The sequence below is a fragment of the Sphaerodactylus townsendi genome, linkage group LG02 (genome assembly GCF_021028975.2).
Source record: "Sphaerodactylus townsendi isolate TG3544 linkage group LG02, MPM_Stown_v2.3, whole genome shotgun sequence".
Lineage (NCBI taxonomy): Eukaryota > Metazoa > Chordata > Lepidosauria > Squamata > Sphaerodactylidae > Sphaerodactylus > Sphaerodactylus townsendi.
The window spans coordinates 30262692-30278447 of record NC_059426.1 but is presented as its reverse complement, the minus strand read 5'-3'; the positions used below and the strand labels follow the sequence as shown (position 1 = coordinate 30278447).

At 42.4% G+C, this 15756-nt stretch overlaps 1 protein-coding gene across 7 annotated transcripts in view; it reads left to right on the top strand.

Annotated features, from left to right (window-relative positions):
• Nucleotides 1–15756, top strand: part of MYO3B (myosin IIIB) — a 349141-nt gene that overhangs the window by 297916 nt on the left and 35469 nt on the right. For all 7 annotated transcript variants that reach the window (XM_048486352.1, XM_048486350.1, XM_048486349.1 and 4 more), the window contains 3 exons: nucleotides 10871–10977; nucleotides 11391–11437; nucleotides 13406–13552. In XM_048486352.1, coding sequence (XP_048342309.1) covers nucleotides 10871–10977; nucleotides 11391–11437; nucleotides 13406–13532 — 281 coding nt within the window. In that variant the 3' untranslated portion in view covers nucleotides 13533–13552. The remainder of the gene's footprint in view (nucleotides 1–10870; nucleotides 10978–11390; nucleotides 11438–13405; nucleotides 13553–15756) is intronic.

Below are 15756 nucleotides of genomic sequence, written 5' to 3'. Positions count from 1 at the left end.
ATCAGTAGCCGAAGAAACAAAGAACAAATTAACATGATTTTAAACATTGCTTAAATTTTTATGAACTTGGACCTTGAAATGTTATGATGAGCTCCCCAGAGCCTGTGCTAATATTTGCCAATAATTAAGAGTTGCACTTTAATGTTCTCGCTGACATGGTATAGGTTGAAAACCAAGCACTACATCTTTGTGGCCATACAGATGTTTTTAAAGTGTTTACTTTATTAATTATTGATTAAATCTTTTAAATAGCTCCATTACATTTATTTGTGGGGTTGTTCCTCTCTACCTCTAATAATTACTTTCCTAATGCCCGAATATTTCAAAGAAGTTGTATTTCATCCCCCTTTTATCGCCAGTTTATCGCCATTATTCAAAAGGCGTGGCAATTTGAAACACTGAGGGCTTCCAAATAAATGCAAACGTTAATAACATCCCTGAAAATATCTTAGAAATTAAAAAACAGCATAAATCCAGTAGGTTCTGTCCATTTTACGCAAGCAACCGACTGTCACTCCTTCACAAAAGGCCATCAGCAAATTCCTCTATGTACGCCCAGTAAAAATATTAATACTGTTTATAGCTGAAAGACACATTGAGTCCTCCTGTTAAAGGAGGTCAACTCCAGAGGTGGGATCCAGCAGGTTCTCACAGGTTCCTGAGAGTAGGTTACTAATTATTTGTGTGTGTCGAGAGGGGGTTACTAATTGGTGATTTTACCACGTGATTTTTGCCTTAGTTACGCCCCTCCTCTCAGCAGTAGTGCGCAGAACTTGAAGCAGTCTAGCAGGAGGTGTACCGGCGTGTGTGGCAGCCTGCACCTGCGTGTGTTCATTTCCCACCCAAGGACCGGCACAGCGGCTGCGTCCTTGCCACAGCCCCGCCCAGGAATGCCCTGCCCCTGAAATGCCCGGCCATGTCCCCGTCGTGCCCAGCCCAGCCCCATTGGCGCTACGCCACAGTTTGAATCCCACCACCATGGGAACCTGTTACTAAAATTTTTGGATCCCACCACTGGTCAACTCTCTCAACAAACTCCATGTTGAATGAGTAATGCTTTAGGGAGCTTTTTCTGTTTGGAAACCATGTGGGCCATGTTGGCCAGTGTCATCATTTTCTTTTATCTTGACTCCTACGATCAACCAGGGAGAGAGGCAAAAGAGTTGTTGAAGTGGTGAGTGCCCTGTACACTAGTTCAAGGGGCAAATGCACCAGCAGGAGAGGCACTAATGTCGTGTGGCTCCATGGTGCCAAAATGCAGAAGCTGCCCCTGCTCTGGCTCTCCCTTGGTGCAGAAGCCCGCACCAACTCGGTGAGGGCATTCCCAGGGGTGGAACCGACTTTAGTTGACTTCTTGTGGCCTTTCAACCTGGGCATGGCCGCTTTGGCTGGCATAGACTTACACCACGTAAAAGTGTGGTGCAGCCCATTGGCCTGCAGGGGGAGGGGTTTGCAGGGCAGCCAGGAATTTCTGCTGTTTTTCTGGCTTCCTGTACTGTCTGAAACCCTTGTGGAGGCAGCACTGTGGCACTGCAGCAGTGTTGTCTTCAGCTGCCACGATACTGCCACCTCCCTCCCCTTGTGGATTGCACTGCCTGGCATCTCAGTAAAACTTCTGAGTGTTCATTGCAATAACCCTCACGTGTGAGGCATGAATTTAGCTGGCTATCTTTGCTGGATTTTAGCAGCTGGGAGGTATCAAATATTTGTATTGTCAGGCTATGTAAAATCAAAGATCTGATGAACTGTAAGAATGGCATTCACATTTCTTATGTGAATGTAAAGTGCCATCAAGTCACAACTAGTCTATAGCAGCCCATCATAGGGTTTTCAAGGCATCCCTTGCCTTCTGTAGTGTGTCTCCTCCAAGTGCTAGCCTGGGTTGAACTTGCTTAGTTTCCAAGTGTTGATGGGTCAGACAAGCTTGAAAGTCAGGGTCTACATTTCCTATAAGCAAGATGTTTTTCCAAATACGTTGTTTTTAGCAGCCAAACATTTTTTCCGACCTTACCCCAAATAAGCGTGGGGTACAGCTTTCAGAGAGGGTGTTTGGGTCCTGTATTTATTTTGAAGAGGAGTGTCCAGAATGATTTCTGTGTGAGTACATAACGAGTTCTTTTTTCTGACCTCACCTGCTTTGTCTTTCTAAATTATGTCAACTAACGTACAAACGTTTCGATTGTGCCCAGATGTGCAGATGCTTTTCTGGTGAATAACCACAGGACACGTTCTTGGAATAAATTGGGCCACAGCCCTTTTATTATTTACAATTAAGGCGGAAGCTGGGCGCGCAAGAGGAGCACATCCATTCACCGGCCAGTCAGCACCCCTGGCTGACCCCGGGACCAACCCCAATCCCTATTGGGGAGGTCAGGGCCACCAGGCGTTGAAGAGGCTGGAGCAACCGCGTGCTGCCTAATTTATAGGGAGCGTGATCCACCCTTCCAGCTCGTGTGTATCTCTTATCTCTTTTTATCTCTTCTTTCTAAAGCAGTGGGGAAAAGAGAATTTCACAACTCAGAATACAGGCTTGTTTTGCTGTGGCCCTTAAGAGAAACGATCCTTATTATAGACAACGAATTCCCTGTATCTAGAACTGTGGTTTCTACTTAAGATTCTTTTGAGCATAATGTATTGGCATTGGACACAGTCTTGCTTTAAGATGCACTTTTTGGTCTGTGTTTCTAATACCTGAATCCCCACTTTCTGCTCTGGGGTTATTTTATTATCCGCTTCTCCTCCATATCTTTCTCTCTGCAGTTTTACTCTGAAGCTGCCATTTGTTCTAAAGTATTACTATCCATATCACAAGCAGAGAAAAACAATAAGGGTTGAGGTGTTTGATAAAGCAACGATACTTAGAATTCGCATCGGTCTCAGTTTTCTTCTATTATTCTTTCCAGATATCCATCTACTACCCAATGCTAAATATATATTAAAGCGATCACAGAAAGTGTTTCATGGAATTTTGTATCACTATTCAAGTCAGATAGTCAACCCCCCTTTGCCCCATTCATAAGTCACACCTGGGTTGTAACTATGTGGAAATGAAATAATACTGGCTTGGGCAGCTGATCTCCATTACCACAATCCTTCCCAGACAGAGTTGATCCTTTCCAAGGCTTCTTTCAAAGGAGTGCGCCCTTTTCACATTGTTGCTATATGTCATTTGTTTTTATAAAGTATTTCTGTCCTCTTTGACTACTTGGACTCAAGGTGGCTAACATTGCAGCAAAGAAGCTGTGAAGACACAAATGATAAGAGTCCAATTAACAAAATTAAACCAGTGATTAAAATGCATAAATTACAAATTTAAAAGCAGTCAGAATTTAAAACTCACAAGACTTAAAAATATGCAGAATGAACAAACACACCAGAGTAGAACAGGCACAGCCAAATGTTATGTTTGTAAGGCTGAACACACTCAAAGTGGACTTCAGTAAAAGGAACGAACTTTATTGAATTGTACTACTACTACTACTACTACTACTACTACTACTACTACTTCTTCTTCTTCTTCTTCTTCTTCTTCTTCTTCTTCTTCTTCTTCTTCTTCTTCTTCTTCTTCTTCTTCTTCTATGTATTCATTGATGTTACCCTCCTCACCCTGGTAGGCCATTCCAAACAACTGAGACCACCACAGAACTAGCTCATGATCTTGCTGTAACCAATGTGGACAGTTTTAAAGGAGGGCGTCTTAAGAAGGAGGCTATCTGGAATACATAACTGGCACAGTGAAATAGTTTCTTTCACCTCCGTACTTATTAATTCTTTCCCCAAAATGATCCTGTTTTTTGTATTTTTATCATAAACGCAAATTTTGTTTTGGGACTTCAGTAGGACTGGCTTCTGCAGTAAAACCGGTGTTCTTAGACATTGCCTTGGCTTGGGAGTAGTTCCTTTCATTTCCCATGTGAGTCCTCTCTGTAAAGCAGAGATCTTCAGCACATGGGTCAGGACCCTCCACTAAGCCAAGTAGCTAAATCTACCTTTGAAAAGAAGAGTGGTAAACAACAGCACATCCCTCAAGTTCAGAAATACATCTGCTACTCCCTATCAATTGTGTTGTACTCTTCTGCATTTGAATTGGGATTTGTAGACCTGTATTGCAAAAGTTAAAATGCATCCTTTGACTCATTTAAGTAAGTCCCTGGTGACTGAAACCCTTAGTAGCACTGGTTTGATTTACTAATGTATATTGGGCTTAATTGCTAAATCAGCAATTAGAATAGTTTAGTTCAGGGGTAGGGAACCTGCGGCTCTCCAGATGTTCAGGAACTACAATTCCCATCAGCCTCTATCAGCATGGCCAATTGACCATGCTGGTAGGGGCTGATGGGAATTGTAGTTCCTGAACATCTGGAGAGCCGCAGGTTCCCTACCCCTGGTTTAGTTAGTATATCTGTTGGCTGGTTTTCTCTCTAATAGGGTCCAAACACCTTACAACAAATGCTATAACAAAAATAATATGGTTTTGGTATACAAAAAGAGATGTCAAGAGTTAACTATATTCTGGGATTGGTCCAGAATCTATATATAGTGAGCCAGAGACAGTATCTTGTTTAAAGAAAGGAAAAGAACTTGTCTGGCTCTAGTGCGAACTATACAAATCTATTTTAATGAAAATAATTTAAACATTTATATACCGGAACCACAACTCTTAATCAACAACAAAAACATACATATTATAAACAACAACAACAACAAAACAATGAACAATACATACATAGAGGATCCCAAATAAAATAATATCTGCAATGGACTAAGAGATCCACTAATGTGGATCCAAACTCTTTTTCTTCTACTTCTATATGGGACAAATAGGGTTGTATCTCTGCAGAAGAACAAATAAGAACAATGTGCTATTAAAAATGGCAATGTTCAGGCAATAGTAGAAAAACATATCTGTTCCTTAGGACAATAACCTGACTAGCAAGAGTTGTGAAAGAAAATGGCCATACAGGCAACACTTAGCAAGATACAGGTGAGGAAGCTGAAGAGGTGAAGTCAAGGAGCTAGGCAGGTGGGGTCAGAGATCTGGCCATGGTCAGGAAATCCAAGACCTGATGTTAGATGGAGGAATGTATGCTATTCTAATATTTTGCATGTGACTATAGAAGAATTAAGGTTCTGGCAATCATTATTCATCTTATTCCTGCATTGTTGTAAATAAATGCCAGCAAATAGGTAAACCAATACTTTGGCCTATCAGTGACCGTCATATTATTCTGGCAGATAAAAATGCGTGAAAGTTATTTTCAGCATATGTTTAAAACGATGTAGCAGAGCACATCTGTCAGTGTGGTTTCTCCTCAGTGTGGTTGACTGTGGTAAATAGTACCAGATTTTCTTATTCAGTCATATGTTAGCCTACTTGCACACTGAAGACAAATAGCCTCAGTGAAAGGGCATTTCCTTTGGAGGGGCCAAGTAGCAGACCACCCAGGAATGATGCAGAAGAGATTGTATCAGAATGTGGATAGATTAAAAGACTAGAGGGGAACCATGAGGGCAGTTGATGGAGCAGCTGGGGAAGAGAAAAAAAAACTGCAGACAATGATAGAGCATTTAAAGAAATCAGTTCAGAATTTTTAAGAGCTTTATCATCTCAAGAGGTAAGATGTAAGAGCCTCCTTTCGCATAGATTAGCCTCCATCTGACTGCCATTTTTTATGAAGAGTTTAGTCCATCTAAGGTACTCAGATTCCATGCTAGCCCAAAGCCCATCAGTTCTCAGAAGCTACAAAGGGGTCAGTACAGGTTAGTAATTGCATAGGAGCCCCCCCCCCCCCCGGTTGCTACACATAGGCAGGCAATGGCCGGGCCCCCTCCCCTCAAATTCCATAAGGGTTTGCTGCAAAATAAAGATTCTCAAATGGAATTTGGGTTCTTTTGACAGCCCTGAAAACGCTGCCTGTGACATCACTGCAACTCTCGTCCAACATGTTTATGGTTCTAAAAGATTGCCCGTACCGTTTCACGCGACCTGAAACTCACCCTGTTTCATCCTAATTCTGCACCCCTCAGAACCAGTTTGTTGATCAGTGGTTCGGACATATAACTTGTCTCATCCTGAAGACTGGGAATTAGTGAGAAAAACAAAGCAAGCTTAGCTGAACAAAGTAAAACCCCAGATCCCCGAGTTCTACAAGCCAACACAAACAGGTGGAGCTGATCGTGTTTCCTAAAAACTGATGGAAATTCCCGTATGAACATGCCTAACAGGAAAACACCAGAGGTGGGATCTTTTCTGATATCTTGATTTGGAATTCCCCCCCAAAACACATACGCACGTACAGATGCATGCACAGTGATTCACCAGGTATCGAGTCTGTTTATTTCAAGATTTCTATGCCACCTCTCCAGAGACCTACTTGAAGCAGCTCACAATTATAGCGATACAATAAAACAAAACAAGCCACTGAAAGCAAGCCAGGGCATAAAAACTGTGACCTAAAATAATATTGATTTTAAAAATCCTCAGACTAGAAGCAGACTATGTGCTTATAAAATGCCATGAAATCACAGCAGACGTAGTAATCTCTTCAAGGTGAGTGAGAAGCCGAGCTGGTTTGCCACTGCCTTCCTTTAGAGAGCCAGCGTGGTGTAGTGGTTAAGAGCAGGTGCACTCTAATCTGGAGGACCGGGTTTGATTCCCTACTCTGCCACTTGAGCTGTGGAGACTTAACTGGTGAACTACATTAGCTTGTGCACTCCAACACATGCCAGCTGGGTGACCTTGTCACAGTTTTTCGGAGCTCTCAGCCCCACCCACCTCACAGGGTGTTTGTTGTGAGGGGGGAAGGGAAAGGAGTTTGTAAGCCCCTTTGAGTCTCCTTACAGGAGAGAAAGGCGGGATATAAATCCAACTCTTCTTCTTTTTCAAAACAGACCATGAAACAGATTAAAAAGAAGGGTGTTCCTCCTTAAAAATCTTGGTATAAAGAAAAGTTTTGGCTTGACATCGAAAGGAAAGGGGGCATCAGGTGAGCCTGAAAAAGGAGGGGATTCCAATGACAAGATGCTCCTCTGAAACAGTCATTTTTCTGGTCACCACACACCTGAGCTTTTCAGGTAAGGTCACAGAGAGCAGGGATGGAGAAGAGGATCTTAACCAGTGGGTTTTGTCCTGGCACCTAAAGCTCAATAGTTCTGGTTCTTACCTTTAAACTTGAGACTGGGGTACTTGAAGGACTGCACCCCCGTCTCAAGTTTAAAGATAAGAACCAGCAGAACCAGCTTAATGTCAAACCTGGGATCTGTGACCCAAATCAAACTATACCATTGAGAAGCCTTTATTGGAGAAGACATGCAGGTAGCAGACAGAGAAAGCTGGTTCTGCCAGAACCAGGAAGCAACCCCAATATATCAAACCCTATTCTTCCTCCTCCCCCCGCCAGCCCGAAATACAATCCCATGGTTCAGAAAGCGAAAGGCAAGAATGCCAGAAGTACCCAAGGTCAAAAGACAGAGATAAAGATGCCTCACTGTGAAAGTCTCTACACAGGAAAAGGAAAGTATTCTGCCCAACACCATTGACCCCTTCCGGGCCTCATTGACGAGAGCCAGGCTTCAGCCTGACAAATCAGCACTATTGAACTTCAAGTGCCAGGAGAGAATATTCTTGTTTTTCCCGGATTTTTATTAAGGTTTACATCCACTGTGTCTCTCCCCCCCCAGCCCCCACCCCCAGCCCCCACCCCCCCCCCACACACAGTGAGTTTATATGCAGCTCCTCCAGTTACTTTTTTCAACCCAGCCCACATTTTCATATCCCCTCTCCAGAAAAACAACAAAAAAAACCCCTTCCATCCTATTTGTCTCTGTAGATTTTATTTGACTCTGTTTTATAGTTTTAATTGGTTATCCGGAAGCTGCCACGGGAACAGGGCTGATGACGGCAAGTAGGAGTATAAATGTTTTTTTAAAAATAGGTTTCATAACTGGAGGGCGGCCGCTGAGAATTCCTCTCTCCGTGAACTTATTGCCTGAAGCATCCATGTAAATCATACTGTTGAGAGCGCTCACAGTTGATTGCAGAAATTGCAATGGGAAGCGTCAGAAGAAATGGTGTGTGTGAATCTTTAAGCCTAAGCTAAATGAATGGATTTTTTTGCCTCATAAGATTCAGTGCAGTGTCTTCTATAGGATTGCATTCTAGGAAAGTAGCTGCCGAAGTTAATCAGTTGCAACAAGACATCAGAGAAGTCCAGTGGTACCTATGGTAAAAGCTAATACATGTATTGCAGCATTAAGAATCATGGATTAAAGTCCTCATCAGATATATGAAGCAGATAAGGAAGATGATTCTGTGTGTCATCTATCTGTTTACTCAGACATAATGGCTAGTACATGCTGTACTCAAATTACGTTAGCTACAACCGATACAGTCATTGACAATTATTTGGTTTATTGTTTTGCAAGACCTTTTAAAAAAATGGACAAACTCATGTCAAAAACATGATTTTTTTCAACTGGAACAAGGGTCATTCAAGGGTCACAAGCCCATAGATGTAGATGACTCCCCATTTCCAGAAAAGAAAACTAGAAGCCTTCATTCTCTGTGGCACCTGGTGAACCATCACAAACTGCTGGTTTCCAGAGTTACTCCCAAGGCTGATTTTGCACAGTAAAAACGCCCCATGCTATATCTGGGAGCGCACCTGCCAGGGTGCTTTTTACCCGGCTGTTGAATTTGCACTGCTTCCCGGCTCTCCTCCACTTGCACCGCGAGGTCTTCGCCACTGTCTTCTACGCATGCGCGGGCAACCTCCGTTCCCCACACTCACTTTCACCAATTTAGTTTTAAATGACTCTGCACAAAACAGGCGCTGGGAATCAGCACCCTCACCCCACCCCACCCCACCCCCCAGGTCTAAAAATCCCTGCATGTTTGAGGGAATCGCAGTATTCCAACATACACACATACACGTCTAAACTTCTTGTGTGTGCAAGGGATTTGCTGCGTGTGCAAGGGTTTTTGTTAGGACTTGCTGTTTGTCTGTTTCACTTTCACCAGCTCATATATTATTTTGTGAGGTGGCGATACAATGAAATGGTTACACACAACCGTCTGTGCTGATGTTTATATAGAAACTGACCCCAGTTTAGAAAAATCAGATGTTTTCACACCAAAGCATTAATTTTTTGAAAGATTTCTATTATTTGGGAACTTTTTAAAAAATGCTGAATAATTACACACAAACTTGAAAATAATGTTGGTTTTTAATGAAGTAATAAAGAGCAGATGTAACAAACGCCCATAGGAGAGGTAGTTTCAAGTGATAGACAGCAGGGAAATGGTTAATTCCTGCCCAGTCCTGATTTGCTGTGGGAAATTGCCTGAGGGTAGAATAAGGGGCAGCAAGAGTCCCAAGGGGATTTTCTGGGGAGAGTCCCAGGAAGGGAGACTCCTAGAAAGAGCCCTGAGCCCCCAAACCTGACAGGGCTACAAAATAAATAAAATTAGGGTGACCCTAGGAACTTGTCATTGGGGCTTGTTTACTCTCCCTAAAGGGGAGGTCTCCCAGATATGGCGGCAGGGAAGAGCCTGAGGGAGACTGGTCAGTTTTGAAGTGGAAGACCAGCTTCCTGAGGGGAGAGCTGTGACCCTTCTTGGTGTAAGCCAGCGGACACGGGGATTCTAGACAGGGACCCAACCAACTCACCTTTGGACTTAGGACCATAGGAGAGCCTAAATACTAGTTTGAAATACAATACATACTTCTGTTTTCATTATATGTTTATGTGTTCCTCAACCCTACCAAGGGAAGTTTAGCTTTTCCATTTATTTAAATAAAATCTTTTGTTGTTATGCTATAAAGTGATACAGACTCTGGGGCTGATTATTCCGGAGGTACTCAGAGGAAAATGGGGAATAATTCCTGAGGAGATAGCTCCTCCATTTTGGGACTTGTGAGAGTGGAATTACCCCCCCCCCCACCCCTTTTGGAATACTACAGCAGGCTTCTCAACGATAATGAGCCATGATATGGAATCCCCCTGTTCAGGAGCAGTATACCTTTAGAGGGAAAAACAACAGGGGACAGCAGGCACCATCTAGACTTGCTTTATGCATGCCGTATTGTAAACTTGAAGGACTGGTCTGATCCAGCAAAACACTGCTGTCCTTAAAGCGATTATTTATTAAATCTACCAAATCCCCCCTTCTTCTAATCGGTTGTTTCTCTGCTTCAAGAGGTACCTTTTAATACATATTTTAAAGGCAGTAATAAAATATTCTTTTTGCTGTTGTAGCCAGCTCAACAGACGTGGATTATATAGGGTGATTCTTTCAGTGAACCAACAATAACTGCCAAAGTAGTATAGTTTGGGAGTTCCTCTGATTATAACTCTAGCTAAATGCTACATCGTTCAACGAAATATACAGTACAAGTCCTCAGCAGCGGTGCACCTTTTAAAGTCCATTAAAGTCAATTGACTTAGAAGGGTATCGTTCTTTTTAGGATTGTGTGCAGCATACATGTTAAAAGGACGGCAGTAAGTATATGAGCTAGAAAATAAAGACAGTGTTTTAAAGCTAAGGCCCCTTAGCAGAATAATGCAGAATAATGCCCTTTCAATGCACTTTCAGTCCACTTTGCAACTGGATTTTACTTTGCGAAATAGCAAAATCCACTCGCAAATAATTGTGAAAGTGGATTGAAAGTATGTTATTCTGCATGTGCAGAAGGGGCCTGAGTTTGATCCCAGTATTCCCAGAGAGGCTGTGCTCTGTCCAAATGGCACAGCTTGGCAAATAACTCCAGGAAACTGGTAGGATGGAGGATTCTTTTGGTTTTAAAATATGCCAAGATATTGACAGCACTTAGCATGACTGAGATCTCAGCTGCATTTGTCCTCTTTGCAGACTCAGAGAACGGTCTCAAGCAGAAGCTGAAGGCCCCCCGCCGATGGTGCCAGCAGCCCAAGATGCTGAATAGCCCTGAGGACAACTTGTATTATAACCAGCTAAATGTGAGTTCAAAGTGGCAATAAAGCTGCTCTATTGGCTTTGTTTTCCAGTTGATAATTTTGTTATTGATACCTGTTCCAACCCTTCCAGCCCCACCCTCTTGCCCCAAAACACTACCACCCCAGCAAGCCCCTCCTGACGTTCTTCAGCTCTTGTCTTGAACATGTGCTTATGCTCTTTATCTGTTGCTTTCATGTCAGGATGTCTGCCTTCACGGTGAATAATTGATGTGGTTTATCAAAGACGAGCAAGATGCATGCTTCATCAGGCTCACTGGAGCCCTTTGATCAAAAAAATTATGCTGTGACTTCTGATATTATCAGCATCTGCTTGCATTCAACACAAAATCACTTTGAATTAAAAATTAACGACTCGCTGCTTTGCTTTGACTGTGTGTTCTTGGCCCTCTCCACAGGGATCTCTAGAATATCAAGGGAGCAAGAGGAAGCCAAGAAAACTTGGGTAAATATCTAGCATCTTAGTTCTAAGCAACTGTAAACAGAAGTCCTTTGTGATATTACAGAAAACTGCACACACTCTCCAAAATAATACTAACTTTCTAGAAAGATTTCTAAAAATAAACAGTAAGGGTTTTTTTGCTGTAGCAACTTAGGGCATTTGCTGCAGGAAGGAATTGGAAACTTGGATTTTATCCTGTCTCTATAAACATGAGAGCCATCTCAAAAGATTCTAGACAACAGAATCCAGTCAAAGTTTTGCTTTGTTTTTCTGCTTCATTTGGAAGGGATTTGATACAAGTAGTAGACAGATGGTGTCATCCAAAGCAGAGTTATACACCTCTAAGCCCACTGACTTTAATGGATTTTGAAAGGTGTAACTCTGCTTTGGGCTGCCCTCAGAGGCGTAGCTCCAAGGGAGCAGGGGGGAAGGTGCGCGATGTACCGGGCGTGCGCCCCTGTGTGGGTGTGGTGGGGCGGGGCAGGGCAGGGCAGAGGACGCACTGGTGCACCAGGCGCTTCCCCCCCTTGCTACGCCTCTGGCTGCCCTGTAATCTTTTCATGAAGAGTGAGCGTAAGCAGAAGGTGAGTGGCAGTAGGCTGAGTAATTTGATCCATAGCAAAGACCAATTGGACCAGGCATTTGTCCCTAGAATAGAAAAAACAATGCACAACCCCTTTCTGTTCTTGTCAAAAGGGTTACTTTTTTGTATCACTATGCACCCTGGCTATAAGTAATGCTCAACTGTCATCGACATCTTATTGGCAGTGCTGACCTAAGCAGAGTTACCGCTTTCAAAAACCACTCCCAATAAAATGGGTTTTACAACATCTCGGCAATTTTATGTACGTTTATCCCTTGAGGGTTGGTTTGTATTAGGATAAATAAAGTCAAAGTGACAGAGTATCTGTGAAGGTCCATTTAGGGCTTCCTTTTGTGGTATTGACGACCCTTTTATAGTTGTCCTCGAATAATTGGTTTCATTTCCTTTCTATTTTGGAAACACAAGTCTGACTTGAGTAGCATTCTATCTCATCATGTCACTTGTGGGGCTGCCTCGTGTGACCACATCATAGTTATTAATGTTGATATGCAAATGTGAATAACTGCCTTGCTGTTGACACCAGGAGTCATTTATTTGGTGTTACTTGGTTGTGGGCACCGGCATTATTAACATTCCTGGAACCTTCTACCACAGATTAGCCACCCACACTGTAAGAGGCACGATCTCATTTTGAGAGGTCTTAAGATGTCTTGAGGGGATATTTATCTGAATGTCCTGTGTAGGTATGTAGCTGACCACTTTAAAAAATAGACTTGGACTGTGCAGTGTATCTTAAACCTGAAATAGATTACACTTTATAGACTGATGTGGGAAACACAACAGTCTGATCAAGATCACTTCCCAAGGATTTGGCATCTGTACCTTAAATTTGGAACAGGACAAAATCTGAGAAAAATGTTAAGATAGAAGTTTAGCGATGTATTGTGCAATTTGGTTTATTCAATATGAAGTACTCTGTGCAACGTATGACAATATGTGGAGAAAGACATGGGGGGACAGAAGGGCTATTTGGCTGGGTCTTAAGCTCAAACAAGATCTCAAATTTAGACATGTGTTAGTTTTTGAGGATTTGATACATTTCACAACCTATTCTTATGTGCAACACATGTTGTCATTTTTTATAGTATGGCTAGGCAGTGGCCAAAGGACTGGGAACTACTGTAAATCAAAGCTAACCCCTTAAGTTCTGTCCAGTAATTGTAGGAAGGTAGTGCAAAACCTGGTATATTCTGCGGGTCCCTCCTGCAAAGCTGAATTATTTACCAGTAGCAGCTCCAGCAGTTGTCAAGCATAAGATTATTTTGGTTTCACTATCCAGACAAAGGTACTTCTTGTATCCATGTAACAGAAACTTCACAACGTCAAGATCACCATTCGGAGTGGCTTGTGTTTTCTTTTTCCCTTAGGCAAATAAAAGTGCTTGACTGGGAGGATGAGTACTACAAATCGTTGTCGGCTGCCGATTCCATCACAGAAGAAGACAACACATTCCAAGCTCTTCCTTCCTCCAGAGGGGTGTCCTTTCAGAGCTGAGCTTCTACCCCTTAACTCTGGTAAGAATCCAGGCATATGGTTCAAGTTTCTGGTGTAAGTGTGAGCATAATATTTGCATGTGTGCATAAATATATAAAAGAATAGTATGCATCCTACCACTCCACTCAGCAAGTTTGAAACCTTCCTCTAGCCCACAGGTGTCAAACTCGCGACCCTCCAGATGTTATGGACTACAGTTCCCATCATCCCAATGTAGTCTGTAGTCCATAACATCTGGAGGGTCGCGAGTTTGACACCTGTGGGCTAGCCCACAGCTTCCTAATCCTGCGACCCTTTAATACAGTTCCTCATGTTGTGGTGACCCCCAACCATAAAATTATTTTCGTTGCTACTTCATAACTGTAACTGTATAGGTGTTTTCCGATGGTCTTATGCGACCCCTGTGAAAGGGTCATTCAACCCCCAAAGGGGTCGCGACCCACAGGTTGAGAACCGCTGCTCTAGCCTAAGGAATCTTCCTCCTCCAACAGAAGAACCAGTTAAGTTGAAGGAAGTCTCTTTAGGCTGAAAGGTAGGACGTGTCTAGGGTGGGATACATGCCATCCCAGTTTCATTGATAGGCCACTCTTTAGTTTTGTGATCTCTACTTTGGAAAATCATTTTCTTTTTCTTCAAATGTGAAAAAAACACCTGTTTCTTAAGCTGCAAAGACATTACCCAGCATTGCTTAGTGAAGAGGTAGTACGCACTCCAGTAAAATTTGAGGGAAACTATAATTCACACTGACATCCTTGCTGAAATAAGGGTTTTTCGACAAATACTCATGTCTGCCATGGAATCATGCTACATGTCTACATTTTGCAACCTCTGCTTCAAAAATGTGGCGTCTGCCTGCAAAAGGATACTATTGGAGCCTTTTGGGCATAGCATGGTTTCTGGTGTGTCTCCCATTTATAAGAACCTTCATAAGACACAGCATTGTGGGATGTCAATGCAGGACTGTATAGAACTCTGAAACTGTCATGTATAATGCTTGGGAAAATTGGCACAGTTGAAAAAAAATGGTAGAAATAACTCTTTAAAATGCTGAATTGTGATTTTGACTTTATCTTGTACAAAGAATATTTTGCAAGAGACCATGTGACTCTTATTTCCCCTGAGGAAAGAAAAAATATCAAAAGCCTGAGTGACAAAACAGTTAATAGCATATTACTAAAATCACTTAACTTAGCATTCTATAATGTTTTTGTGAGTGAAGTTGGAAATAAAAAGATCAAATACTGGTACTTGGTATAACCTCAAGAAACCAAGTTATATGCTCTGTCATCCCCCCCTCAAAAAAGGGGGGGCTCTCTTCGTTCAATCAGATCAGTCTAAGAAAATTGTGGTTACAAAATCCTTCCATCTAATATTTGAAATCTACTTCAGTCCCGCATAATTTAATGTTATCCATGCTCAATACAGGCCAAAACACAGTCCTATATGATAGTTCTAGGAACCCCATGACACAGAGTGGTAAGCTGTAGTCTGTTCACAACCTGAGTGTGATTCTGACAGATGTTGGTTTCAGGTAGCTGGCTCAAGGTTGACTAGTCTTCCATCCTTCCGAGGTCGGTAAAGTGAATACCCAGCTTGCTGGGGGTTAAATGCAGATAACTGGGGAAGGCACTGGCAAACCACCCCATAAACATAGTCTACCTAGTAAAAATTGTGATGTGACATCACCCCATGGGTCAGTAATGACCTGGTGCTTGCACCTTTTTTGTATGGTAGCCCACCAGAACTTTGACATATGTCCTGTTTCTGATGTCTGCCTGCAAAAACACTGGACAGTCCTCAATACCTAAGCTGCAAACAATTTCCTGATTCTCAAATGGTAAGGGCCTAATCTATAATTTAGCCTAAGGTCATCAGTTACTTTAATTGCAGTGCTCCCACTAGTATTTTTCTAATTCTCTGCTCTTCTGCTAGCGTTTTCGTTGCTTCACAAATGATAACAGTTGTTATTAATATGCATGTCATTTTAAAAGATAGTTTGAGAGGGTAACCATGTTGGTCTGCAGTCCAACAGCTAGATTCGAGTCTGGCAGAACCACAGAGATGGAACAAGATTTTTGGGGTATAAGCTTTCTGAAGAAGGGAGCTTTGACTCCCCAAAACTGATAGCCCCCAAATCTTGTTGGTCTCTAAGGTGCTACTAGATTTGAACTGAGCTACAGTTTTTGAAGTGAGACTTGTAGAATTTGCTAGATGAGACCATGTC